At 41.4% G+C, this 26,829-nt stretch overlaps 1 protein-coding gene across 1 annotated transcript; it reads right to left on the reverse strand.

Annotated features, from left to right (window-relative positions):
* Nucleotides 1-1,250: 1,250 nt before the first annotated feature.
* Nucleotides 1,251-26,208, reverse strand: TMEM132A (transmembrane protein 132A). The gene is made up of 11 exons (XM_034420221.3): nt 25,458-26,208; nt 13,707-13,921; nt 12,264-12,482; nt 10,176-10,576; nt 9,417-9,566; nt 6,498-6,690; nt 6,271-6,414; nt 5,067-5,272; nt 4,554-4,827; nt 3,705-3,896; nt 1,251-3,226 (listed from the first exon to the last, which is right to left on the reverse strand). Exons 1-11 carry the CDS (start codon nt 25,525-25,527, stop codon nt 2,039-2,041), a joined length of 3,252 nt encoding a protein of 1,083 aa, XP_034276112.2. The 5' UTR covers nt 25,528-26,208; the 3' UTR covers nt 1,251-2,038.
* Nucleotides 26,209-26,829: the final 621 nt, after the last annotated feature.

Raw genomic sequence — 26,829 nt, forward strand, 5'->3', positions numbered from 1 at the left:
CCTAGCAGTTCGAAAGCATGTAAAAAAATGCAAGTAGAAAAATAGGGACCACTTTGGTGGGAAGATAACAGCGTTCCATGCGCCTTTGGCGTTTAGTCATGCTGGCCACATGACCACGGAGACATCTTCGGACAGTGCTGGCTCTTCAGCTTTGAAACGGGGATGAGCACCGCCCCCTAGAGTAGGGAACGACTAGCACATATGTGCGAGGGGAACCTTTACCTAGTTGCAAAGATTAGTAAATAACTAGATAGAGCAGTGTTTCTCAACCTCGACCATTTTAAGATGCATGGACTTCAATTTCCAGAATTCCCTGGCCATCTCCGCCTTGGGATGCATCTTAAAAGTAGGTGAGGTTGAGAAACGCTGATACAGAGCGTTCTTTGCTAGGAATTGAGTTTATACTATAGGTAGTCCTCGACTTACAATCAAAATTAGTACCAGAATTTCTGTTGCTAAGCAAGGTGGTTGTTAAGTGAGTCATACCCAATTAGAAAATCTGGCTTTCTCCATTGGCTTTGCTTGTCGGAAGCTGGCTGGGAAGTTCGCAAGTGATCACATGACCTTGGGAAAGTGCAACCACCATAGATAAATGCTGGTTGCTAAGTGCTCAAATTTTGATCGAGTGAGCCTGGGTATGCTACAAGTATCGTAAGTGTGAGAACTGGTCATAAATCCTTTTTTTCAATGCTATTGTTCAAGTAGTCCTCAACTTACGACCACAATTGAGCCCAAAATTTATGTTGATAAGTGAGAAATTTGTTAAGTGAGTTTTCCCCATTTTATGACTTTTCTTGCCACATTTGTGAAGTGAATCACTGCAGTTGTTAGGTTAGTAACAAGCATCCGAACGTGACTTTGGAAATGCTGCAATGATCATAAGTGTGAAAAACAGTCCTAAGTCACTTTTTTCAGTGCCATTGTAACTTCGAACTGTTGTAAATCAAGGACTACCTGTACATTGAAGAGTAGCTAAATGAATGGTTCTAAGTCAAGAATTACCCATATTTGTAGTTTAAACTATCTTCTCGTAAAGAAAGTTTAACTAAAATCATGCCGAAAGCTATTCAGAGGATCTCCTCTGCATTGCAACAGTGATGACACACTGGCCTTAGGCTAGGATCAAGTCCACAAATATTCGGAATGAAAGGAACTGTCAGGTGTCTGGACTTAATCCCCACAGCAGAGATGACTACTTCTCTATTACCAAGGAAACACAAATAAACCAGACCGCACAAAAATGACACGCCTTTCATTTTTAGTTATTATTTATTTTACTTTTTTTTTTAACAATGTAAGAATTAAAAATCTTCCATAAATAAAGGACTTGCCTGGCAGCCTCCCAATAGTACAGTATAAAATATGAGCGATTGTACAAAACTCTTAAGGACATCAGGCACACAACCAGGGTGGAAAAGGCCCAGCCAGTGCTCCCTGGAGCTCTGTCCTTGCCTGGCTTTAGGGGAGGGATCAGGGAACTGGGGGTGGGGGAGGATAGGGGCAGAGCCCCAGGCTCAGACCACAGGAAGGACGGAAAGACACTTGTCGTTCATACCATCACAATGGACACACACTGGCAATGAGGGTCAACGTAATATGTGAGGTCTTGGATCAGCCCCCTAGATCACCTCCACAGTACATCGCAGCCAGCCTACCTCTCACCTGTGGCTACTTTCCAGTCTGCAAACTCCACATCCACCCCTCCTAAAGGGTAGAGGGAGAAGCAATGAGCACACGTGGGCTCTCTTCTTCCCAGGAGGAACGTGCTAGTTCTGCTGAGTGAATACTAGGTGGAGAGAATGCCTCTAACCAGAATGAAAAGGATAGGGCAGCCAAGGAACTGGATCTGTAACACAGAGACCAGCAGAAATATCTCTGGCTCATTTGCTCCTCACGAACTAGTCCAAGGCTGGTGTCCTGTGGTGAAGAGCCCTTATTTAAAAAGAAGCAGGTAGAGAGTTCAGCTGACTGATCCTAGGAGAGCACCTAAGGGGGTGACCATCTTATTGGTTTGCCCACATGAATGGGCTAGGGCAGATCAGGAGCTACCTCGAATCCTTTCCATGTAGCTGCGCAGCTCATCTGGGTCACGCAGCCCCATGTCCTCACACACCCAACGAATGTCATCTTCGCTGGCTACCAGAATGGACTGAACTACTGGTCCAGAAGCAGGGGGGCTGGGAGCAGAGTTGGACGGGGAAGCAAAGGTCACAAATTCTACACGCTTCCGCCGACCACCTACATCCCTGCCCTCTTTCTTCCTGGACAAGGTGCTGGTAAGCGCTGGGTTCCCTGGTGCAGTCAGGCCCAAATTACTAGCAGAGACCCCTGTTTCTGGCTCTGGTAATGGAGCTGGGGCCTCTGGGGCCAAAGCTTCCAAAGTTCCATCTGGCCCTGCACAGCAAGAGTACCCATCATTGGTGGTGCTAGACGGGCCCCGAGGCTGGTCTTTGCAGTGTTGCTTGCACAGATCTAGCTGCCGACTAAGATCCTCCTGATCAGTGCCTAGCCAGACCCAATTGTGAGGCTGCTGAGCAGAAGAGGCTGGACCTGATCCAGCATCAGGAGGCTCCTTGCGCTGATAACGAAGGACAAAGACCACACAGTTGACGAGGAAGATAAAGATGGCAAGGCAGAACACTCCCAGGAGGACATACATTCCAACCTCTAGATCTGTCACCCTTGCAGGTGCTTTCACCATCTCATCTTCCTCCACTTCTTCCACTTGTTCAATATCCTCATAGGAGCTAACACCAGCTCCCTCAAATTTGGTCATTGGTGGCCCTCGTGCTACTGGGCCACGCCTCCTTGAACCTCTGCCATGCTCTGTGATAGCTGCAACAGTCACTGCTTCACCTGACATGGCACCTTCTGCTCGTTGAAAGGGGGCCTTACCATGTCGATGGAGATCTTCTTGCTGTGGGCTCTTAGTGGTCAAGAGGTGCCAGCCAAAGTTAACTTCCAGCCACGCTGTCCCCTGGGAAAGGGGAGCCTTATGTTTCCCCTTGCGGCAAGAGTCTGGGGAATGTAGGCTGAGCTGCAGGAGGGACCCCTGGCCTGGACCTTCAGCAACAATCATTGGATAAGCATGTTCCTCCTCCAGCCGCACGGATATTACTTCAGGATTCAAAGAAGAAAGCAAGAGAGATGCATCCCGCCAGCCATAAAGCTCTACTGGAGCCAAGGTGTGATCACTGAATACCAACCAAATGCTCAGAACTGCTTCCTGCAGAAAAAAAAAAAGAAAAGAAAACTGGGATCTCAAGTTGCCTTAAAATGGTAATGGTGGGTTGGGTAAGTTGAAAAAACAAAGGCCTCATTATCCACATTGGTAGCAGGTGTAAATCATGCCATCCAACTCGATGAAGCAGCTTCCCCTTTACCAAATTTCTATTCCTCTTCTTTGACTACTACACATGATGGCAAGAAAACTCACCGTACATTGATCCCCTGTCATGACACCCAAATAAAACAGATTTTGCAAATCTTGGAGAGAACAAGACACATGGACACATTCCACATTTGAAGGCACATTCTATATTTGAAGATAATTAGAACAGACATTTCTATCAAGTCTAACTTTAGCTTAAGTGAGCCATGGAAGGAAACGTATGCACCCTCAAAATGCAGTTTAGTGCTTCTGTAACACAGAAGGATGGAAATTTAAATTCGTAATGCTATGAATGTTTAGAAAAACTCCTCACCTGTTTCGGGGAATGCAGAGCAGAAAGTCCTTGGCACGTTGCAGTGAAAACATTCAGATGTCCTGGTTCTGCAAACAGTGTGAGTGATAGACCTGATACCAGCTGAGCTTGCAACTCTGAAATTGAGACCTTCTCTTCTGACACCACCAAAGTCTGTTCCCCCAAGATAGAATCAGAAACAGGAGAACGCACCTGAAAAAAATAGAAAATATGTTGTTATTTCATAAGGAGACTTTGCACAGAAACTATATCCATTCCGATGCTACTTCTCATCCATTGCAACATCAAGTCATGGTTAATGGAATGATTAATTTGCCAGCCAAGTGACCAAATAGGGAGAGTGAGTTCCCCTCAATGACTGACAGATAGATATAAATGATAGATAGATGGTAGATGGACAGGTGGATGGATATATGATAGATAGATAGATAGATAGATAGATAGATAGATAGATAGATAGATAGATGGATGGATGGATGGATGGATGGATGGATGGATGGATGGATGGATGGATGGATGGATGGATGGATGATAGATGGATGGATGGATGGGGGGGTGGGAGAGAGAGGGGGGAGGGAATAGAGATGCTTACAATGTACAGTATGTTTCATAGATTGCTTGTAAAGCTGTCACATCCCTCTTCCTTCATAGTCTCTTTCTTCATACCCACACTCATCATATTATCCCACAATTTCCCCAAACCGGAGACAAAAGTTAACATCCACAGCACGTGCACAGCTCATCCCTTAGAACAACTATCATCATGCTCCAAGCAAGCTTCTCATCTCATTCCATCCCATCTCAGCAAGGAATCACTCAGCCCCCATTTTTTCCTCACATGCTCCTTACCTCCACGGAGGTCATTCCTACTTCACGGCCAACCACCACCTTCCCACCTTCCAGTGTTGCTATTCGAGGATCTTGGATTCTAGCATGCTTCTGCACCAGATGGGAAACATCTAGCAGCCAATCAGAGCTTGGCATATAGGTCAGGTGACGTCCACCGTCTAGAGGATGAGCTACAAAATGGGTGAGGAAACGGACCCCAGCACGCTGGTATTGCAACCGACAGCCACGCGCTCTCCTCTCAGCTTCTTCTCCACCTTCTTCTGGTTCTGCTGGACTGTTCAGAGAAGAAATGCAGGAACCTAGTACATTTACAAAGGGTAAGGCAGCTTCCCTCAATTTAATATCTTCTGGATGATTTGGGGTCACACCTCCCAGTATTCTGTATCCACATTGGCCTTGGTGATAGGGAATCTAGAAAGCATACTCACAAAACATCTACAGGGAGCTAAGTTGAGGAAGGATGCCACACCTTTAACCCATTGTTAGTGACTCTCTTGGAATCATGATATTTACCTCTCGGATGCTGGACCAGGTACCCTCCAGCCTCGTATTTGTTCCAAAGAGGTATCGGTCAGTTCAATACGCAAAGGCAGAAGTGGAGCCCAGACAGTAAAGAGTAATGATGCATGCAGACGACGGTGCCAGAAATCCACCCTTACACCCCGTGCCCCTCGGCTCTCTTTTCCTCCTACATAGACAGCATCACATACATCTGATACCTAAAGGTAAATTAGAAAACACATTCAGGTCCATAGATGTACACCCGAAGGCCTAAGGAAGAGTTAGAAGAAAGCAAGAATGCCCATACTGATTCCTTAACTCAATATGGATTTCTTTCTTTTGTTTTCCTCTAGAACAATTCAAGATGGAACCATAGCTGGAAATTGTTGTGAGTTCTTATAATCTATCAGTGTGAGACTGAATCCTCTTGGGTGCTATAGAGAAATGGGTTGTAAATGCCAAAGGAAATGAGGGAAGTCACACACTATCATTGGATATACTGGTATAATTATTTTTCTTGAGTTTCAACATTGCTCTGCTTCATTCTATGTTCATTTCATTTCTATTTCTATGGGAAATAGAAATGGCACGTGCATGAAAACATAGAGGAAGAACATTGGACAAAGACAATGCTGTGACCACTGATGGAGACCACTAGAAGGGAGCATCCTAAAAAAATGCAGCCCAAGCTTGCTAGATCAGTGGAATGCAGGGTCTTAAAATGTACGAGGAGAAAGGGTAAAATTAAAGTGAGGTGTTATCAAGAGGAAGCTACATGGATTAGGAACCAAGATTTCAAAGCATTCCAGGTCGTAATGCAGGGTCTATTTTTTCCACAAATACAGTAGACAATTGGAAATATAAAGTAAGACAAACAGGCTATTTGATTTAGAATGGGATCTCTGGCTAAGTTTGTACTTGATTACTAATCTCTTCTCTCTATTTGCACAATATACTGAGTCATAAACTAACTGAATTGGCTGAATATGCTAACATCCTAAACTACAAATATTAACTAAGGTTAAAACTAAGCCTACCTTGTTGTGAGAATGCAACCCCTAAAGCTTTTAACTGAAGTGATTAAACATGTTTTGTAACTCTGCATCTGACTCTCATTTGAGAAATAATTTGGCAATGAGAGAAGAAAACTGCAGTCTTTAAAAAAATGTTGCTGATTTTAATCCAGAAGTTTACAAACCTACAGGTTGTTTCTCACCTGTAGGACCTGCTTATTAGAGGATTCACATCCCATCTGCTGTGTTACTTCCGATATAGCGCCTCCTGTTTCAACCACAACCAGCCTCACAGGCACAGACTGAGGGATTCCTGTGAGGAGTGCAGTGTTCACAATTTCCTGCTCCTGGAGAGAGTCAAAGGAATTGTGTAAGGATCCGTGCTACAAGTTATCCATGAGAAGAAAAAACACCAAATTTCAGGCCTTACCTTTACTAACGGAACCAAGGCCCGCACATCTCTCTCTGATACTTGGATCTCCCACACCATCTTGTCCTTCTCAGCCTCAGGATCCTGGCCAGGGTACTCCACTTGCCAGGTAACAGGGCGTGTAGCGGCCAGAGCACCTGTACCATTCTCCACAAGGAAATCCAAATATAGGAACTCTGGAGAATCTGCTGCCCTAAATGGAGAGGTTAGAAGCGGTGGTGGAATTCAAATTTTTTTACTACCAGTCCTGTGGGCGTGGTTTGGTGGGCATGGCAGGGGAAGGATACTGCAAAATCTCCATTCCCTCCCCACTCCTGGGGGAAGGATATTGCAAAATCTCCATTCCCACCCCACTCTGGGGCCAGCCAGAGCTGGCATTTGCTGGTTCTCCGAACTACTCAAAATTTCTGCTACCGGTTCTCCAGAACCTGTGAGAACCTGCTGAATAGCATCCCTGGTTAGAAGTCAACACTCAAGAGATCAGAGAACCCAGAGAAAACTGAGATGACAAAATGTCTGGAACAATAATATGTCCACCTCACTTATCTTGATCATCATGGAGCTGAAAGAGCTGAATAGCATTTGGAAAACTGGTTCGAAAAACGAACCCATTCAGACTTTCAAAATGCATTTCTCATATTGCAGGCTAGAAAAAAAATTGAAAAATTTGTGGCAGCTGAACACCTGCTACTACATAATGGGCACAATATTCAGTTTTAAAGACACAAAAACACTAGCAATCTTGTCAAATCATTAAGTATGACTACTTAGAAAAGATATTGAAATCCCAATAACTTGAACAAGAAGGTTAACAAAGCCTGGCTTCCAGCTTTACATCATACCAAAATAAAACAGCCCTTAATTAATAAACTTTATAGCAGTCTCATCTGAAATATAATAAACAGAAGCATGTTTCAAAGGCCAATGAAAAAATGAGATGCTTTGAAACTTCCTCAAATCAGTCAAATTTATCTGGATAAAAATCCAATCAGAAACTTGCTTTCCAGAATACCAATCACATACTCCAGTTAGAAATTAGTTCTAGTGCAAGAGTTCAGTCTTCAGTTTGAGCTGCCAAGAAGTGCAGTGATATAAAAGATCACTTTCACCTCTGAAGATGCCAGCCATAGCTGCTGGTGAAAAATCAGGATACCAAATAATTAGCCCCTGGCCTATTAACCCCAAAACTTAGCACTAATAAATCTGTTTGATACCTTTTCTGCTCTGGAGCATGATTGATGCAAAGAAATACACAATAGATGCTGCTTAAAATGCCTCCAAGATTCAAGACCCAACCAACCATTCTTGTCCTACTTTTCTATAGTAGGAGTCATGGATGGTGCCAGAATCACACAAATGCCTTTAACAAGCATTGGAGAAATGGATATTCTTTTCCAAGTTTTTCTATTTCCTGCCTCAGGGATGAACAATCTGTGGCCTATGGATTGTGTGAGCCTCCCTCTATTTTATGACTCTGAGAAGCCACAATTTTCAGCAGAACATCTCCTTTCTTAAAAAATTCCACCTCCTCACTTCCTACGAAAGACTTAAGGGATGAAATATTTCAGTTGCATACCTGAGCCTACTCTTCTTTATTTATCAATAAATAAATGTTGAGATAGTGTAAGACAGATATTTGGCCAGAAGTTTTAGTACTAATTGAAGATGATAATAATAATGATTTTCATAACTGAGGTTGCACTTTTTATCTCAAATGTAAGTTCCTTGTAAAATACAATCTGGTTTTGCTTTGTTTTGAACCTTACTCTTAGGTACTGTTTTTGAGCGCATTCTTTTTTGGAAGTGGTACAGGGTGCCAGTGCTACCACTGGCTCCTGTGTTGAATCTCCACCCCACTCTGAAGCCTCCCAGGTTGTCTTCATTTCCCAGTTAGAAAAAGCCTAATGAGGGAAGATCCTCCAGAATCTCTCTTCCTGAAATTTGGTGGAAGTATGAGAAGCCAGGGAGGTTATAGACCTCTGGACAGGCAAGTGTGCAATGAAAGAGGGGACAGTCTCTCTCATGATGTACCTCTTTATCACTATCAAGAACATGACATGCTAGGCCTGACTATTTCTCTCAAATGCTCAACTCCTTGAGAAGAATTTTTCAAGCAAATTCTCTTCCATTCCCTTTCCCTCCATGATTGTGCCTACACAGGGGGAAAAAATCAGAGGGGAAGAACGTTGAGGCTGTCCAGCTGGAATCAATATTGTAGAGGGGAACAACAGATGAGGGTTCTTTTGTTGAGGTCCAAGGAATGAAAAACTCAAGTATATGCGCTGCCTGGATTTCTCTCTAAACTTCCTTAGTTCTTTTTAGATACTTGGCCAGCCAGAGTATTCAGTATCTAAAAAATCAGACTTGCCTGAATAATACAAGGAATAAGGTAAGTCTAATTTAGAAAATTAATATGCTGAGGCAGTTACAGAACTATGCAAACAATTTGAATAGCTCTTAAAGACAGAGAATGGAGTGCTGGGTGTAGACCTATATTTCTAGGGCATCTCAGTTTCTGTTAAAACTTCTGCTCAACAAGATTTTAGTCCTTGTGATGGTGAAGAAGGAAACACCAAACAAATATTTGTTGGAAGAAGAACTTGTCCCTTCTATCGCTAACATAGAATTATGCAAACTAGAACAGTTGTACTATTATGTAAATTAAGGAACAATGAACTTTGGCCAGACTATATAGTTGATAAATGATGCAAAAAATGAATTGTCCTTTTTCAAAGAATGGGAGAGATAGAGTACGTGCAGTCCTAGTTCAGTGCTTTCTTCATAGGTACAGTATATGTAGATAAGAGCAAAGAGCAATGCATTAAACTACAAACTGTTCAGAGATGCTACCTGATGCCTCATCTCAAGGTGAGCCAAGCAGTTCTGTAGAAACAATTATGAGCCTCAAAGGCTACCTACTTCCAGTCTAACCCACTGCCAGAAGAACGACGACACGTGATCAAAGCAGTGTGGTGTTTGGCACTCTTGAACTTGTCCAACTTTGCCGTCCAAGCCTCTGGTCTGGTGGGGCGAGCAGCCAGAACCTGTAATCCTTTCTTTACCTTGATTCTGAAAGGAAGCACATAAAAAAAATAAGATATACAGACAGAGAAGCAAAGACCATCTAGACCAGGGCTGTCAAACTCCTGGCCCGTGGACCGGATGTGTCACACACTGGCCACACCCACACTTGGTTTAGCAAAGGGGGGGAAAGTCCCGATACACCATGTGATGACATGAGTTTGACACACACACACCCCGACCTCTACAGCCTCGTTGTTAAGGTTAGGATGAGCAAAGAGAAGTCTTCGAAGGATGAGGACCTTTGGAAGAGATGAAAACCTGCATCAGATTATCCAGAGAGTAAATGGGCATCAATAAAGCTATAGGTTTGCTGTAAATCTCAGCTCTCCCATCAACTAATTAAGCAAGCCACTCTCTCACATCTTCAATCTCATCTAGAGGAGTTAGCTGAATAATATAGAAGTCCAGAGTGATTGTATATTTCACAATTAAGAAATGTGTGCAATGAACGTGAAACAGTTGAAAACAATATGATAATTAATTGTTCACAATTATGATTATTTATCAAGATTGTGTTCACTGTGACTGAAAAGACTTTTGAATTCGAAATCCTTTGTCTGTCGTTCAGGTAAGTGCATGGCAACTGTTACTCACCTGAGAGTCAGCAGATCAGCCGTGAAGTTCTGTTGCAGAATGAGAGTGGCAGTGAAAAGCTGTCCTGGACGCAAGGCTGTGTCAGGAACTCGGACCATCACATTGTCATCCAGCCGCACTTCCTGCCGCCGTGGAGGGCTCATCACTCTAATGTCCACAGGGCCCACATAGTGCAGCTGCTCCTTGGAGCTTTCTGTACCCGGATGCGGCCTCTGCTGGGTTCGCACATGGGGACAATCTCTGTGTACCTTCCCAGGTAGAGTGGCCTCCAGCCTATAATACAACTCTGCCCTTAGCGTTGGGGTGATTGAATCCTCAGATCTGCGATGAAGAGTGCCAAGAGGAGGAGAGAACCAGCGAGGGGGAAGTTCTAGTTCTACCACACACATGCCTAGGGGAGCCTAGATAGGAAAAGAGAGAAACTTACATGCTATTGACTCATTGTAAAGCCAACCCTCAAACTATGCAAAGCTTATACTGTGTAATGGCCTGCTCTATCTTGCCTAATTCCACCTACTCTAATAGGCAACAGGTCCCTGAGAAACTGACGCCAATGTCTCTAGCTATCTCTCACATACACACCTTTCTCACATTTACACTAATGAGTGCAATATCTGGATCAAACGTGAAACCTTATACAGTTGGTACCTTGGTACTCAAATGCTTTGAAACTCATCGAATTTGGTACTGAAGGCATTTGATGCGAAACTTTTGTCCCGGTACTCATTGTTTGTTCAGTACTCAACACACGAGATAGAACTTGTCAGTGTTGGCTGCCTTGTGACTCACTACATTATTTCTTATGGGAAAAAATTGTTTGGTGTTCATCGTTTGTTTGGTACTCATCATGCCTCCCAGAACCAATTAACAATGAGTACTGAGGTACCACTGCAAATACATGATATATGTGCTCTACTGCTTAGTTATGGTCCCTGCACCGATTATCTGCTACTTTTAGATACTCTTCTGAAAGCACTTGTCTTACTACTTTAGTGACAATTCTCTCACTCTCCTCTCCTATCTTTTTAGGGATCAAGTGATTCCTTTTGAGAGGAATCACTTCCACATTTTGGAGTACAAATAATCCTCAATTTACAACCACAATTCAGACCAGAACTTCTATCAATAAGCAATACAGTTGTTAAGTAATTCATGCCTGATTTTATGATCTTTCTTTGCTGCAGTTAATGATGTCAGCATCAAGTTGCAAATGGTGACCACGTGACCTCAGGATGCTGCAACAGTCATAAATACATGCCAGTTGCCAAGAGCCCAAGTTTTGATTACATGACCTTCAGGGATGCTGCAAAGCTACAAGTGCGAAGACTGGTCAATGTCACTTTTTTCAATGCTGTCACTTTGAATGGTTGCTAAATGAATGGTCATAAATCAAGAACCAGCCATAGTCAGAACAATGGGATCAGCACATAACAAACAGCAAACATTCCATGTCAAAAGTTGGGAGTTGTTATTACATACATCTAGCACAAATATCCTGGCGCTAAATTTGGAATCATTGAATGAATAAAGACATTTTATGAAAGATGAAGAAAGAAGCAATTTATTCCATGCCTTATCCTTCATGGCATTTGTGCGTGAGGGGTGAGAGCGTTTAGAAGGACAAATATATTTGAGAAGAGAAAACAATGCTCCAGACCAATCAGATGCTTTGCATCCTACTTCTGCTTTAAGCAATGTTTACAAGAAGAATGCTATTATTTAATATTTAACTACTTTTTAATATTTAATACTTAAATATCAACCTTTTCTGCTCTAGAATCATGGATTCCTGGCATTAATTGCATGGCTCTTTACCACACAGATCATACCAGAGGTTTGTGGAATTAAATCATCATATAGATGATCCATGATGATCCATATATCATCATATATTGTCCATGATCTCTTAGAACCTTCAAGCAACTTGCACCACATAACTTCACCTCACTTCCACATACTCCCTTCCACTGTCTTCAACAGAATGCAGCCAAACAGCCACAGCAGAACTTTACTTTCCAAGCCACCTGAGAGCCATGTACATAATTTCTCCACAATTTGTGAGAGTGTAAACATATATACTGTGCCTACCTGAAGGTGGCAGGCCCGATGCACAACCTGGGCCTGATGGAAGACATGCAGGCTGACACAAGGCAGGGGCTGTTGTTTTGACATCCAATCCTGCCCTTGGAGGTGGAAAAGAACACGAGCATAGGGCTCATAAGGAGATATTGTGCCTTCAATGGATACAGCACGGATGTCCCAGGTAATAGAAACATCTGTGAACTGGGAATTATCTGCGGGAACTTCCTGGAAAGAAAAGAGAATCTGAATTCAGGATAGAATCTCATTAAATAAATCCATGGAAGAATAGAACTTGGCACTGTTCCATTTCTTACACTGCAGGGGTGAAATCCAGCAGGTTCTGGAGAACTGGTAGCGGAAATTTTGAGCAGTTCGGAGAACCGGTAGTGGAAATTTTGAGTAGTTCAGAGAACCAGCAAATACCACCTCTGGCTGGCACCAGAGTGGGGTGGGAATGGAGATTTTGCAATATCCTCCCCCCAGGAGTGGGGTGGGAATGGAGATTTTGCAGTATCCTTCCCCTGCCATGCCCACCAAGCCACACCCACCAAGCCACACCCACCAAGCCACACCATGCCCACCAAGCCACGTCCACAAAACCGGTAGGTAAAAAAATTGGATTTCACCACTATTACACTGGGAATCCTCAGTGTGGTACCCATAAGTAGCTCACTTGGTAGCTATCATGTTTCCTGCTCCTCCAATTTTTAAAAAACAAACAAACATATAAATAGTAAACTAGTTACAGAGTAAAGTGGCAACCTCTAGCATCATTCTACATTACAAGTATGATTCTAGGTCCCACGGGGATTTTTAGAAAAGAAATACAATAGGTGGCTGCAAATTTTTGTGTTGTTGAAAGCAAAGTTTATTTTTTAAAAGATAAAACTAAACAGAAGTAATTAGCAATAGCACTGAGATCTATATATCACCCCATAGTGCTTTATAGTACTCCCTGAGCAATATGTCAGCATATTGATCCCCAACAATCTGGGTCCTCATTTTACTGACTTTGGAAGGATGGAAGAACTTGAGCCCTGTCTGGATTGAATTCCAGACTGTGGGCAGTTAGCCTGCAATACTGCATTCTAACCACTACGTCACCATTGGGAACCATTCTAACCACTACGTCACCATTGTAGCAATCCATTCCTAACCAGGGGGGCATCAAAATGTCAAAATATTACATTGTGACATCACATAAGCCCCACCAAATGTATACTTTTGTTGTAAATCACATTTTGACATTTTCCCCCTTGCCTCTCCCCACTCCTGTTGGGGAAATCCTGAGAGAGGGTGTAACAAAACACAGTCACCAGTTTGGGCCACACAATAGACATTTTATATGAGTTTCTATGATACGTTCTTAAAGTTCTAAATATGACTTAAAGATTTTGGTTTCCTTTTTACATTGAAGCATCATTGTAAACAATTATAAGGCAAATTTACCTGCTGGGCAGTGAAAGGAAGGTAAGTAGTCTGGATACTGGGCTTTCCTGCAAGTCGACGATGAAGGAAGAGGAATGTCTCTGAGCGAGAGTTGAAGGTAGCATTTCCTGGTGAGTAACGGTCAATACGCTGAAGACGGAAATATTCTGAGCCATTGAGTACTTTTAATTCAGCTGGCAAATAAACTGTGTCAGGAGGATCAGATTCACAATCCGCTGCAAATAGGAGAACTATGTCCATCAACATCAGATATGTAACTTCCTCACTCCATAGACACTTACATTTGTGACCCATTCCCACTCCCGATCCTTCTATGAGATGGAGGGAAACCCTAAGTAAAAGAATGGAATGTATTGTGTTCAAGGTCATTTTGACAAAACTAGATGGAACTCAGGCTTGGATAAGAGATAATCTATAGATCCCCAAAAGAACCATCTCTGGCTCCAATTCCTCTAAAGTTGTGCTTAAAAATAATAATTCATCTGTATAACAGTTTTTATCGGTGTTGTTCAGAGCACTTTCAAACAACAAAGTAGGGCTTCAAGAACAGGACTACCAAATCTTGCTGTAATAATCTGACAAAAAAATATGGAGCTCTCTGTTTTCTGCAATTTAATGCAGCTAGATTTTTGCAGTCCAAATACTATACTCTTCTACAAACAAACAACCATTTAAAGGTGTAGATTGATCCCTCATCATGAAAATCTATTTATATGGTTGTTAAGAGTCAACACTGAGTCAGTGACACATAGGTCAATGAAATTAAACCCCTATAACTGGTGACCTTATCAGAATAAATCATGATTGTGACCAACAAGTATTTTATATACACCATACATGTAACCTCTACAATCATGGACATTCAACTCTTGATGTAGAATGTGGCCTTCAGCCTGATCTCAATCTTGGAGACGAGAGTTACATTTTAATGGACAGCCTCTTCTACTTCACAATCAATCTGAGCAGAACATCTGGGCAGGGGATAAGTCCAGATTTTCTTATTAGTGATCAGTTCTTATAAGTAAATGGTTGCATCCATTACACTGTGCTTATATATCCAGAATGATAGATTAGACAGACAGACAGACAGACAGACAGACAGACAGAGGCAGAAATCTCAGAAAATCTGGATTTATATTTAATAGACATTCTGCTCAGATTGATCTACCAGATTGATTCTGGTATATACCAAATGTGTGTGTGTGTACATATGTGTGCATATGGTACCTTATTCTAATATACATATATAGAAAGAAACATTTCCTGGTATGTAAGACTCAGTACACTGAAGATGGAAATACTCTGAACCATTGAGTAGTTTTAATTCAGTTGGTGAATCTGACAAATGACTGATGACTTCTCCTATTGGTCTAATTCAGTACCATGGAGAGTACAATGTTGTAACTGTATTGTGTCATCATCATCATCATCATCATCATCATCATCATGTTTTGCTATTGATGATCTTTATATTAAAATTTCTATCCTATGTTACGGGGTTTTAATAGCTTTATGGTTTAAAAAAACTAGTTAATATTTCGTTATATTTTAAAATGCTTTGGATTCTACTATCAATGAAAAATAGGTTATATATTTTGTGAATAAACTTACACTTAAATTAATAAGAAAAATACAAATGAATGAAATTATTGTTACTATTGAGATTTCATATAATATTTTAAGATACTCATAAATTTATTCTATTTATTGCCTATATATTATCTCAAACTTTCACAAAAACAAAGTTTATTGAGAGTAGTCTGATGTTTACTTTTTAGTAAACTTTTCCTGTCCTTTTTACATAGGTTTGTCTCTTGAAGTTCCCTCAAATTTTTCACTAACTCTTAGGAATTGCATTATTTTGATTAACTAAACAAAAGGACTTTCCTTCTGAATATTGAAATTGGTAAACTATAACTATTAAAATTTTATATAAACATGTGATTTGAGTTCAATTGGAAATTTCTCAATTAAGTGCACATTATTCAGGGAGTAAATCCTAATGAATTCAGTTTAACCTACTACACAGAAAGTATCCTCAGGATTGTATTATGAAGTGAACTACTGTTGTATTCTACAGTGCAGCTAATGGGAATTGCACTAGAACAAAAATCTATAGCACAATTTTACTATGGACTTTTTTGGGGAAATGGCTTGAAGATTACTGTGATCAGTTTATTGGAGGCACGTTGAATGTACAAATGATAGCACTACACATGCAGTTTTTTAAAAACAAAAATTACTCAGGCGTCAACAATCAGGAATTCAAGGTAACTGACATGGAGATTTCCTTTCATTTTATTTCAAGAACAACAATTCTTCAAGGTATGCTGTGTGGGGAAAGAATGACTGGCTCAAAGTCACCCAGTAACTTTACATGGCTAAGATTAGAATGCAACCTGGATTTTACCAATCCTTGCCCAATAGTAGCCCTTCGATCACACTAACTGTTAGGTGTCTCGTACATATTCCACTTACAAGTGAAAGTAGGCTATAAAATACAACATGTTTCCTATGCTCTTGTGACATTCTGATTGAACTGAGGCCAGATTAAGTCACACTTAGATAAGGCCTACTGAACTAAATGAAATTTAGGTCAATGGGCTAATTTAAATCCAACTGATTTCAATGAGTTCCATCTAAGCATGGTCACGTCTGAATTCAAGAATGGAACTGCCCCTGCATTGTGCTACTAGCTATTTTAAATCCTTAGTTCTTTCATAATGGTGTGCTATTTTGTCAAAAGTTGCCTATGGGAAAGTCGAAATGTTTTCAGAATGAAGGGTTTTAAAAGATTAAGCAACCCAATAGTACAAGAAAAATCAAATCCTGCTATAAGATACAGTTATTTGCACTACCTAGGGCCAACAAATCTGCCTTTGTGATACCCAGAAAGGCACAGTACAAACATCCTGCCTCTATTTCAGGTTTTGCATTTTGCTTTTCCCACTTCCTATTATAAATTCAATTCTCATCCTTCTCAGAATTCTCTGGACGCCCACAGCTTGATAAAAAGTAAATGCAGGCAACATCTGATGAGGGAAGGGGATGAAAGCCGAATAGATGAGGAACATCAAGGCTGTGTATTTCCAAACTATCCTTTCCAGTTCCCTGATTTTAAAAGCTGTTCTGTAAGAGACAGATGTGTGAACCTGTTGGGAGGCGAGAAAGAAATCTTTGAAACAGCCAGGACCCAAACATGCCTAGTAGCCCAGAGCCTGGACTACAGCCAATTAAAGCAGTAGTACAGGAGGCTGGGAAAACATAGATGAGCAACTGCATTTTTACATTATTTTTGGTAATTATGGAATCCAGTATACTTTTGAGGGGAAGTGGGAATGTCTGAAGAGTGTGGTAAGGAGAGAGGCTCTATTACAGAAAGTTTATTTTATTACTTAAATAATAAAAATTATTATGGCAATTTAGATTTCAAAAGGGCAGGTGATCTTGACCACCATAATTTATTTAATCTTTTAGTCCATCCCTCATTCAGGAAAACTGAAAAGGTCTGTCTACAATCCTCTCAAGTCTTTTTTTTTTTTTTTAAATAGTATTTATTGAATTTTCCAACATTTAAAACACATATTTACACTTATAACAGCTTTTCCATATCGGTATCCATATCTTTCGTAACAATCATATTTACAAAAATTCTATTTATATACATCACTTTCCTATGTTATATCCTTATTTAAATTATAATATCTACTCACAAATCAATATCATATATTTCTTATAAATTTTACATTCTATATATTATACTCTTTACGACTTATACTTTAGGTTTTACGTTTACTCTCGAGCCAGGAATACCATCTATTCCAATTTTGATAGTACTCGGATTCTTCCCTCTCCTTCATTTCCATAGACAGTCTATCCATTTCTGCACATTCATAGATTTTCCTTATTATCATGTGGTCTGGAGGATCCTCTCAAGTCTTAATGTGTTGTTGAGAAGTGCTTATAAACAGAGATCTAGTTAGGGAAGCTAGGAATATAAACACCTCATATGGTTCCTCCAGAATATGGAGGAACAGCCGGGGGGAGACAATTGTGTCAACATGGCAGGCGTGACCAGGCAATCTGGGCTCTGTCCCCTTCATATGTGCATGGGATACCCAAAGGTGCTTTTTAAAAGGCAACTGGACTTTGTTTTTCCTTGAAGACATTTCATTTCTCATCCAAGAAGCTTTTTCATTTCTGATGGAATGGTGGAGGATGGAAGGATTTATACTCCTTGCAATAAATCCTTCCATCTTCAACCATTCCATCACAACTGAAGAAGTTTCTTGGATGAGAAGCAAAACATCTTTAAGGAAAAACAAAGTCCAGTTGCTTTTGAAAAAACACCTTCGGGACAACCACGACCTGGATGACTGAGAAGCTCCATCGACAATACATTGGATACATGTTCAAAGGGAATGGGACTTCAATTGTCAGGTCAGGTGCACCATTTTAACCATCCTTTAGATTACCCTGGATACAACAACAATTATACTTTAAGATTTAAAGATAGGATCCCTGTTATCCATGAATATTCCGTATGACATGAGAACAAAATAACAGAATAATAGAATTAGAAGGGACCTAATCCCCTGCTCAATCAGGAGATCCTATACCATGTCAGACAAATGGCTGTCCAATCTCTTCTTTAAAAACTCCAGTGATGAAGCACCCACAACTTCTGAAGGCAAGCTGTTCCACTAGTTAATTGTTCTCACTGTCAAGAAATTTCTCCTTAGGTCTAAGTTTGATCTCTTTTTGATAAGTTTCCGTCCATTGCTTCTTGTCCTGCCTTCAAGTGCTTTGGAAAATAGGTTGACTCCCTCTACTTTGTGGCAGCCCCTTAGATATTGAAAGACTGCTGTCATGTCATCCCTAGTCTTTCTCTTTATTAGACTAGACATGCAAAGTTACTGCAACTGTTCTTCATATCTTTTAGCCTCCAGTTCCCTAATCATCTTTGTTGCTCTCCTCTGCACTCTTTCTAGAGTCTCAACTTCTTTTATATATTGTGGCAACCAAAATTGGTTGCAGTATTCCAAGAGTGGTTTTACCAAGGCATTATAAAGCAGTACTAATACTTCACAGGATCTAGGTTTTATCTCTTTGTTAATGCAGCCTAAGACTGCATTGGCTTTTTTTGTGATACATTGCTGGCTCATATTTAAGTAGTTGTCCACTAAGACTCCTCGATCCTTCACAGAATAGAATAGAACAGAACAGAACAGAACAGAACAGAACAGAGCACTATGGCTTCACAGTTGGTTTACAAAAGTGAAAGACCAATTTCAACGGTGCCCTTCACACCGTCATATCTCCACCTCCTTCTCTAGTAATTTCTTGATGTCTTGAGATAGTTTTCCATGGAAATGATTAGCATCTCTCACCCCCTTTTTTTTGTAACCCACAGCATTCCCCAAAATTGTCATGTTGAATTTTGATAGGAAGTGGAGGTATGGTCTCTCACTTTATTTCAAACAAAATGACTATCGATGATGTTTTAAGCTTCTGTTTAGGTTTAATGCGGCAAGAATAGGTTACATACAAAACTTAACTCCTGAAAAAAAGGTATTCCCATAAGAAATGTTGTTGTGCACACTTTGAGGATGGCCTTTTGCCACTATTCTGGCCACCACAAAAGACTACCTATCAAGATTATCTTTGGCTCATCAATAAGTGCTGTTACACTAATGGATATAGAGAAAGGTCTCCTAAATGTCCCCTTTTAAAAACAAAACAAAGCAAAATTCTGAAGACACAGTTGATTCTGTTTAGTTTCTTAAATAGTGATAGGTTTTTATTCTGCTTTTTCATTTTTTTAACTGGAACTCTTAATAATTAATTTTTCATTCAAATTCACTGCCTTTGATAGATGCTTTGTAATCATCTAAATTGCTTTGAGAAGACAAGATGGGTTAAAATATTTTATACAAATAGAAAATTGACCCTGACTCATCACTAAATAATTAATGATAAAGACAAAAATAAAAGAAAACCACTGTAGCGCCAGTTTGTGTCATCTTGAACTATGTTTTACTTTGTAGGTTGCATAATCAAAATCAAATGAATTGGGGGGAGAAATTAAGTGCCATATGATTGTTGATCAGGTTAAGGACATTCTGCAGATGACTCTGCCAGAGTAAATTCTGTTTTATCAACAATCACTAGCTGTCTCTACTTAAAACTCCCAGATCTGAGCAGACAAACCTCAGAGTTTGATACTTGATAACTGTGAGTTTACCAAAGGATCTTCCAAATATTTGCAGTTCAAAGCTGCTAGCCCTGGCTTTCCTGTCTATCTGCTTGATAATGTACTTTTTCCAGTTTTCCTCATTTTCTGATCAACACTTCAGTTTCATTTGGCTTTTCTGTTCAAAGCAGCCATTTTATTTCCTCGGGATGCACAAAGGGTTATAACTAATAAGAGTTTTTTGGAGGGTTTCTACTTCCTCCCCTCAATCATTTAGAACAGTAATATTCAACTAGACTTGAGTTTTGAGTTTTGGCATGTTTCCAGCTTCCAACAATGTCGAAACTGATAAGGACGTTGTTTTAATTAGCTGAAATCTAATGAAGTGCTCTGCGAATTACGTGTCTGGAAAAAGGTAGCATTTTCCTAGCAGTGAAACAGCCACATGTGGACGTGTATGGAAAAATATTGTCTTCATTGTCCATTTTATTTGGGTGTCTGAATCTTTAAGGGAGGCAAAAAGTTTAAGAATCCCTGATCTACTGGTCTCTGGAATTTTGAAGCTCAGATATCATAAGACAAATAAAACCTTCTGGATCCTATCTAAAATACATGATGTGGTCACTTCTCTCTAGTTCAAGTCCTCCTGGGCTGCTGCCTGGGCAGGGAATAGTTACAAAGTGATTAATATTTGCAGAACAACGTGATCATCCCCATCCCGAAGTCCCAAATCATGCTGGTAATTCGGGGAGTTGAAATCTAATGCTTCTATGAAGCATTAGGCTGGGAAAGACTTTGGATAAATTCTAATGGGTGGAGTGTGGTGTGCTTGACATATTTAATTACAATTTGGCCATAAGTTGTGAGAGAATAACTACCTTCACTGCACTACCTTCTCTTCAGCAATCTGCAGTTTGCTGGGCTTCCAATGCTTCCATTACATATAATGAGGAACGAGGATACATTAGGAAGAAATTCTTAAAACAGGACTTTTGTGGAGTGTTGCAGCTATCACCACTAAGGGATAATCCTTCTCTTGAAAAAAATGATAGAAAAATTCTTCTTCCTCTGGAGATAATCATTTAGCCCAATTCTCTGTCCACAAATTCATCGGAGAATTTCGAAAGGCAATTGGTATTCAACTCTAGCCCAAATGTCGCATTCTAGGAAGCCAAATTGCTCTGCCAAAATTGTACTTCTTTATCACTGATACTTCTTTTCTTTTCCAAAAATACACAAGATTTTTCTAATTCATTCCCAAAATAAAACTGTAAAGTGGGGCGATAATTCTCTGCCTAAAAGAATACTGAGCTCCATGATTGGGCGGAGATGTGCACCAGACCTTCCCTGATTCAAATCTAGCATCCCACTTGGTCTTCCACTGTAAGAACGAAAATACAACATCCTTCAATGGTCATATTGCAACACTAACTGCAGGCATGAACCATGAATATTAGCAGAATCCAGGACCTGGGAATTGAAGTGGGCAAAACAAAGAAGGATGCACTGCTTCACTGAACAATATCCTCTTGCAAATTCAACAATTCATCAGTGGCACTGGCTGCCTTCAGAAATTGTGGGTGCTTTCCCACTGAAGATTTTAAAGAAGAAATTGGACAATCGTTTCTTTGAAATGGTATAGGATCTCCTGCTTAAGCAGGGGGTTGGACTAGAAGACTTCAAAGGTCCCTTCCAACTCTATTATTCTGTTATTCTATGTGTGTTAATAAAAAAAAATTATAAAACTAAACGGCATACAAAATAAATGTGGTATTATTACATACCCCATCATATAAAGACTACTGCCTTTCTCAATGTCACTTCTTGGATTAAAGCACCAAACAATGCATAACCATTACAGTTGTGTCCATGGACATGAACAATTAAAAGGAGTTTCTAACAAGGAAAAATCCATCCTTATTATTAAGAACCAGGCAAGTTATAATATGTGAAAGATTTATGGTAAACTTCAGATGTGGTACAAGTCCAAGTGCAAAACTGTAGTCCATAAATGGGTTATTCTCATTATACCACATCACCTCCATGTTCAAATACTTTATGCCTATTGATCCACTGCAGCTACCATACCTTGAAATGAAAAAGTTCAGACCAATGCAATGTAGACTTACATTTATTTAGAACTACCTTCCAAACCACTAAATTGATGCTTTTCTACATTTGCCTGGTTTAGGAGTAGAATAATAGAATCATACTGCTGGAATGAAAATTGGAACTTATTTATTCCTACCATTGCTTGACACAAGACCTATAATGGAAGATATAGCTGCACCATCCATGATACTTGGTCATTTAGTCTTTTTAAAATGCCTTCCACTGAAGTGATCTTGCCATCTCCTCAACAGTTTGTTCTATTGTTGAACATTTTATATTTTCAGAAAGGTTTTCCTGAGTGTTAGTCAAAGACTACCTCCCTGCAATTTCCAACTATTAGGTTCCCTCCTGCTCCGAGGAGAAATAAGAATGTCTGCATGGCGGTCCCTGACATATTCAGAAACTCAGGTAAAGCAGGTGTGGGTTAGCATCACCTCAGCTGGACACCAGTGTTAAAAATCAGTTGAAAAGCCAACCTGAGAATAAGAGGCTTCTTTCAAGGAATTAAGTATTAGCCTGTTTAAAAAGTCATTAAGGTTGAGGTTATCATTGGTGACTACTATAGTCTTGATATCTATGCATTAGCTTTGGATCAGATATGGTGTATGTCTTAATACTAGAGCCTGGGCATTGGAAGAATTTCCCCCCCCCAATTTTGAAAGATGAAACATATCCAAACATTTTTATGTCTTTATTTTCTGAAAACTAGAAACATTAAACTAACTCCTAAACAGCATTTTCAGCTTTCTAAACTGTTGCAGGAGACGTATTCATTAAAATGGTGTGGCTATTAATATAAATTACATCACTACATTTTGACCATAGAAAACCATGAGTTAAACTGGCTGTCTATATGATCCCATCTTCAATTTATGCCAGATGAGCAAGGATAAGAAAGAATCCAGATTTCACCGTATAGTATTATATTGAGGTTAGTGGCCAGAGGCACAATGGGAAAGTGCTCAGTCCAACAATGAATTTCTCACACACACATGCACACACATAAATCTGTATCAATGGTTATAATGCAAGCTCCATAAAACAACATTTTTTGCTATCTCCACCTGCTCCTCTGTCTGATGTGAGGCCAGAGCACAAACAAATACCCCCCCCCTTTCTGATCTAGAGAACAATCAGTCCATTAAAAGATGGTGAACCCCATGGGCACCGTTTATCAAAGCTCCCTCAGATTCTGTGTTACAGGATTTTGTTCTGAAGAAGCAGCAGATGGTTGAGAGATACCATGACATCACTCCCTGCCCTGTTAGGTTCCAGAAAGGGGGATGACAGGGAAGGAGCAAGGGACTCCTTACCAATCTGGTTTCTTCCTCCCCTGGGCTGTGACCTCTGACACCTCTCCTCCCTTCTATGCTAATAGACGTTTCTTCATCTATTTTCCCCTCATCAACTTGACATGGTGATCCAGCCACAGGCTTCCACTTCATGTTAAGAATGGAGTATCTCCTTTGCAACAGATTTTGGGTCCATCTCTCACAACATGCCTGTTTTCTCTCCTCTTCTGTTGGCCATAAAAAAAACCTTTCAGATGTCATCTTGGCACAATACAATTTCCTTTGGTGAAATAGCTCTTCATTTCACAGTAATAGCAAAATCAGGTATTACTGGCAGATATATATCCCTCTCTCCTCAATTGAATATACCCTCTTCAAGGTTTCAGGCAATAATAAAACTTTCCTGCTTATCTTATAAGCTTGCTTTTAAGAAGAGATCCAGGAGGATTGATTCAGAACTATAAAATGGACCCAATAGCTCTTAGCCCCAAAATGTCTTTAATTCAAACCAACATAATCTACGGTTTGGAACAACGATCTCCCATGTGCAAAAATTATGCTGAGAATATTACTGGGAATCATTTCCAGTATATTTAATTCTTCAATATTATTGAGGCAACTAATATTCTGATGTAATCCTGATCATTGGTATTAAGGGATCCAGGCAGGCTATATATCTTTTGTTTATAAGACTTCAGAGAGGGCTCAGAAATCAATTAAGACTATATTGAGAATCCAGGAATGTGGCTTGTTGTCTTTAGGCTCTTATAACAATTTATAACCACAAGAGAAACAAATAAAGGGTAGCGAGTAGCCTCTGTATCTCCCCCATGTGGGGACGTCAATGCTGAATGGTCAGGTTAGCCAGGGAAGATTAATTGTTGTAGTCCACTATCTCTGGAGGGTATCTGGCAGGGAAGGAAGGCTGTTTTGCCCACACCAAAGGTCTTGCCTTAATTCTTAAAACATAAACATTGGTAACTACTTATCCTCACTAGAAGAGCTGTAAATATAAATAAGGAGGATATGAATCCCCCCCCATTGCTTTGAAAGAGAAATAATGCAAGGAGTCAGAGAGCAGCAAGTAGGTCAATGATAATCATATTTGAAGAGCTTTTCTAGCCACCTTTCATGAGCTTTTCAGCCAGTTGGAGAGTCGGACGGAGTATTTTCGGGGAGCGGTAAGGCACAGCTGTATTTGCTTTTCTAGGGAATTTTATTTCCCGAGGGAAGCAGCGTCCGTTTCCCTTCTTCGAGACTGGGAGGAGGGAGGAGAGAGTCTCTCCTCGGGGATTGACCCTGCCCTGCTGGAAGTGGGGAAGGCGTGGACTACGGAAGCTAATTGAATCACAGCGATCCCAAACGGCTCCTTTGCCTTTCAAGGTAAATTTAACCCTGTCCTGCAGGTGGGGGAGTTGCACCTCCAAGATCTCAACAGCACTCTCAGGAAAACCCGCGACTGCAGGTAAAGAAGGTGGCGGGAACTTGCGTGGGGAAAGAATTAAAAATCCCGCAGCAACTGGGGTTGTACAGGTTGCGAGAGGGGGAGGTCCAACCTGGGGGGAGGGGGGAAACAACGCCGCGGGGGAAACCTCTGGGCTTTGGCAAACAGCCGGAGGGCACCTTCTTTACGATCCGTGCTTAGGAGTCCGAGAGGGGGAGCCTACGGAGGCGAGCCCCAGCTGCTTGGTCTACTCACACACACACACACACAGACAGACACAGAGCCGCCGGGTAGACGGGTTCAGTGTTTACACACACACACACACACACACACACACACACAAACACACAGAGCCGCCGGGTAGACGGGTTCAGTGTTTACACACACACACACACACACAAACACACAGAGCCGCCGGGTAGACGGGTTCGGTGTTTCCATGGTGATCACCCGGGAACGCGGGATAGTTTTCGGAAGCCGAAACCAAGGGATTCCCTTACCCAACAAGTCTCAGAGGTGGCCGAGATCGGAAGACCCGAATTGGCCGATTCTCGTCGGAACAACAGACCCCCCCCCCCCCACACACACACTTCTCCTGCCGGAACCCGAACTCAAGAGATCCTCCCGGGGAAGGATCGGCTCCCTTAAGGTTAGGACCGAGCTGGGGAAGTTTTCCACCGCCGGCAGCCAGACGAACAACCAGGACTCACCTCTGGGAGCGCTCAGGAAAAGAACCGCCAAGACCAGCCAGAGCCCGGGGGCGGCGCGGCTGGAGCCCATTCTGCCCGGACCCGACCCGCCTTCTCTCCCTCCGCTCAGATGCCCACTCGCGCCGCTGCAGGACGCAGGTCCATCCCCGCCGGGCCTGAGTGCCCGGCGCGGCTGCAGAACTCGGCTTCGGGCAAGCGCCCGTCGGAGCTGTGGTCCGTGCGCGTCCGCCCCTCGCACAACGCAGCCCGGCCAGATAGTTGCTGAAGCTGTAGGTGTTGCTGCCGCCGCCAGGCTACTCAGACAATAGAGATAGGCAAGCGGAGGAGGGGAGCGGAGCACATGGGCTCCGCTCCTGCCCGGATGCCTGCTGGGTCCTAGAACTCGTCTGTCGACAGCCGAGCCGAGCCAACTGTCCCGCTAGCCGCGCCTCCCCGGGACGAGGCCATCGGCTTGGGCAGAAATGGATCGTGATCGGAGCCAGGCGGGGCCGTGGCAGAAAAGAAGAAAGAAAGTGAAGAGAGGAACCGTGTCTATGGAAAATCACTTGTGATAAAAAGGGAAGGAAGAAAAAAAAAAAAAAGACCCAACAGATGTCTGGATACTCTCCCTCATGTCCTAAAGCAGGAGCTTGCAAGAATTGAAAAGGACTTTACTGACAATAACAGTTCTAACGAAGTGATGATGCCCGTCTGTCAGAAAGAATCAGAAATGACTGAATGACTGGACGACAATAACAACAATGGACCCCAAGCTCTCCTTTGCAAAACCGCTGTGTTCCCAAATCGAGAAAGATCAGCCAGCAACGGGGATGTTCCCGTCGCGGTGAAATTTGGAAATTCCTCCAGTCTTTCTCAAAGTGAGGTCCTTTAGATGTGTTGAGACTACCGTTTTTGGAATTTTTCACTAACATGGATCATGTATTATGAACCTCACCGCAATGCATCTGGAGGGCATTAGGTTAGATGAGGCTGGTCTGTAGCAATTCCTAATAATTCATTGGTTTTGCACAAGATGCTACATAATAATGTATGTTAATCTGGTTTTGGTGTAGCTTGTTGTAGGAAGTTTCCCTACTATGATTTCCTTCCTTGGATGCACTTTCATCAGGATCAGATGGGGGAGTTAACATGCCAGTCCACAACTGACCTCTATATTGCTGGGTTTTGGGTTTTTTGTTTGTTTTTTTTTTACAAAATATTCATTAAAAGAAATTACATATTTAAAAGTGACAATGTTTCAAGTAACCTCTTAAATTATGGTTTGTTAAACTAAAGACAATAGGCTGGCTTCATGATAAAATATTATGTTAGTCAAAATAGATCTGAGGGGATTAAAAATGGCCCACTAAAACGTTATACCATGGAAGTCAGG

This window comes from Pantherophis guttatus, chromosome 1, assembly GCF_059756535.1.
Source record: "Pantherophis guttatus breed Tessera chromosome 1, ASM5975653v1, whole genome shotgun sequence".
NCBI classification, from domain to species: domain Eukaryota; kingdom Metazoa; phylum Chordata; class Lepidosauria; order Squamata; family Colubridae; genus Pantherophis; species Pantherophis guttatus.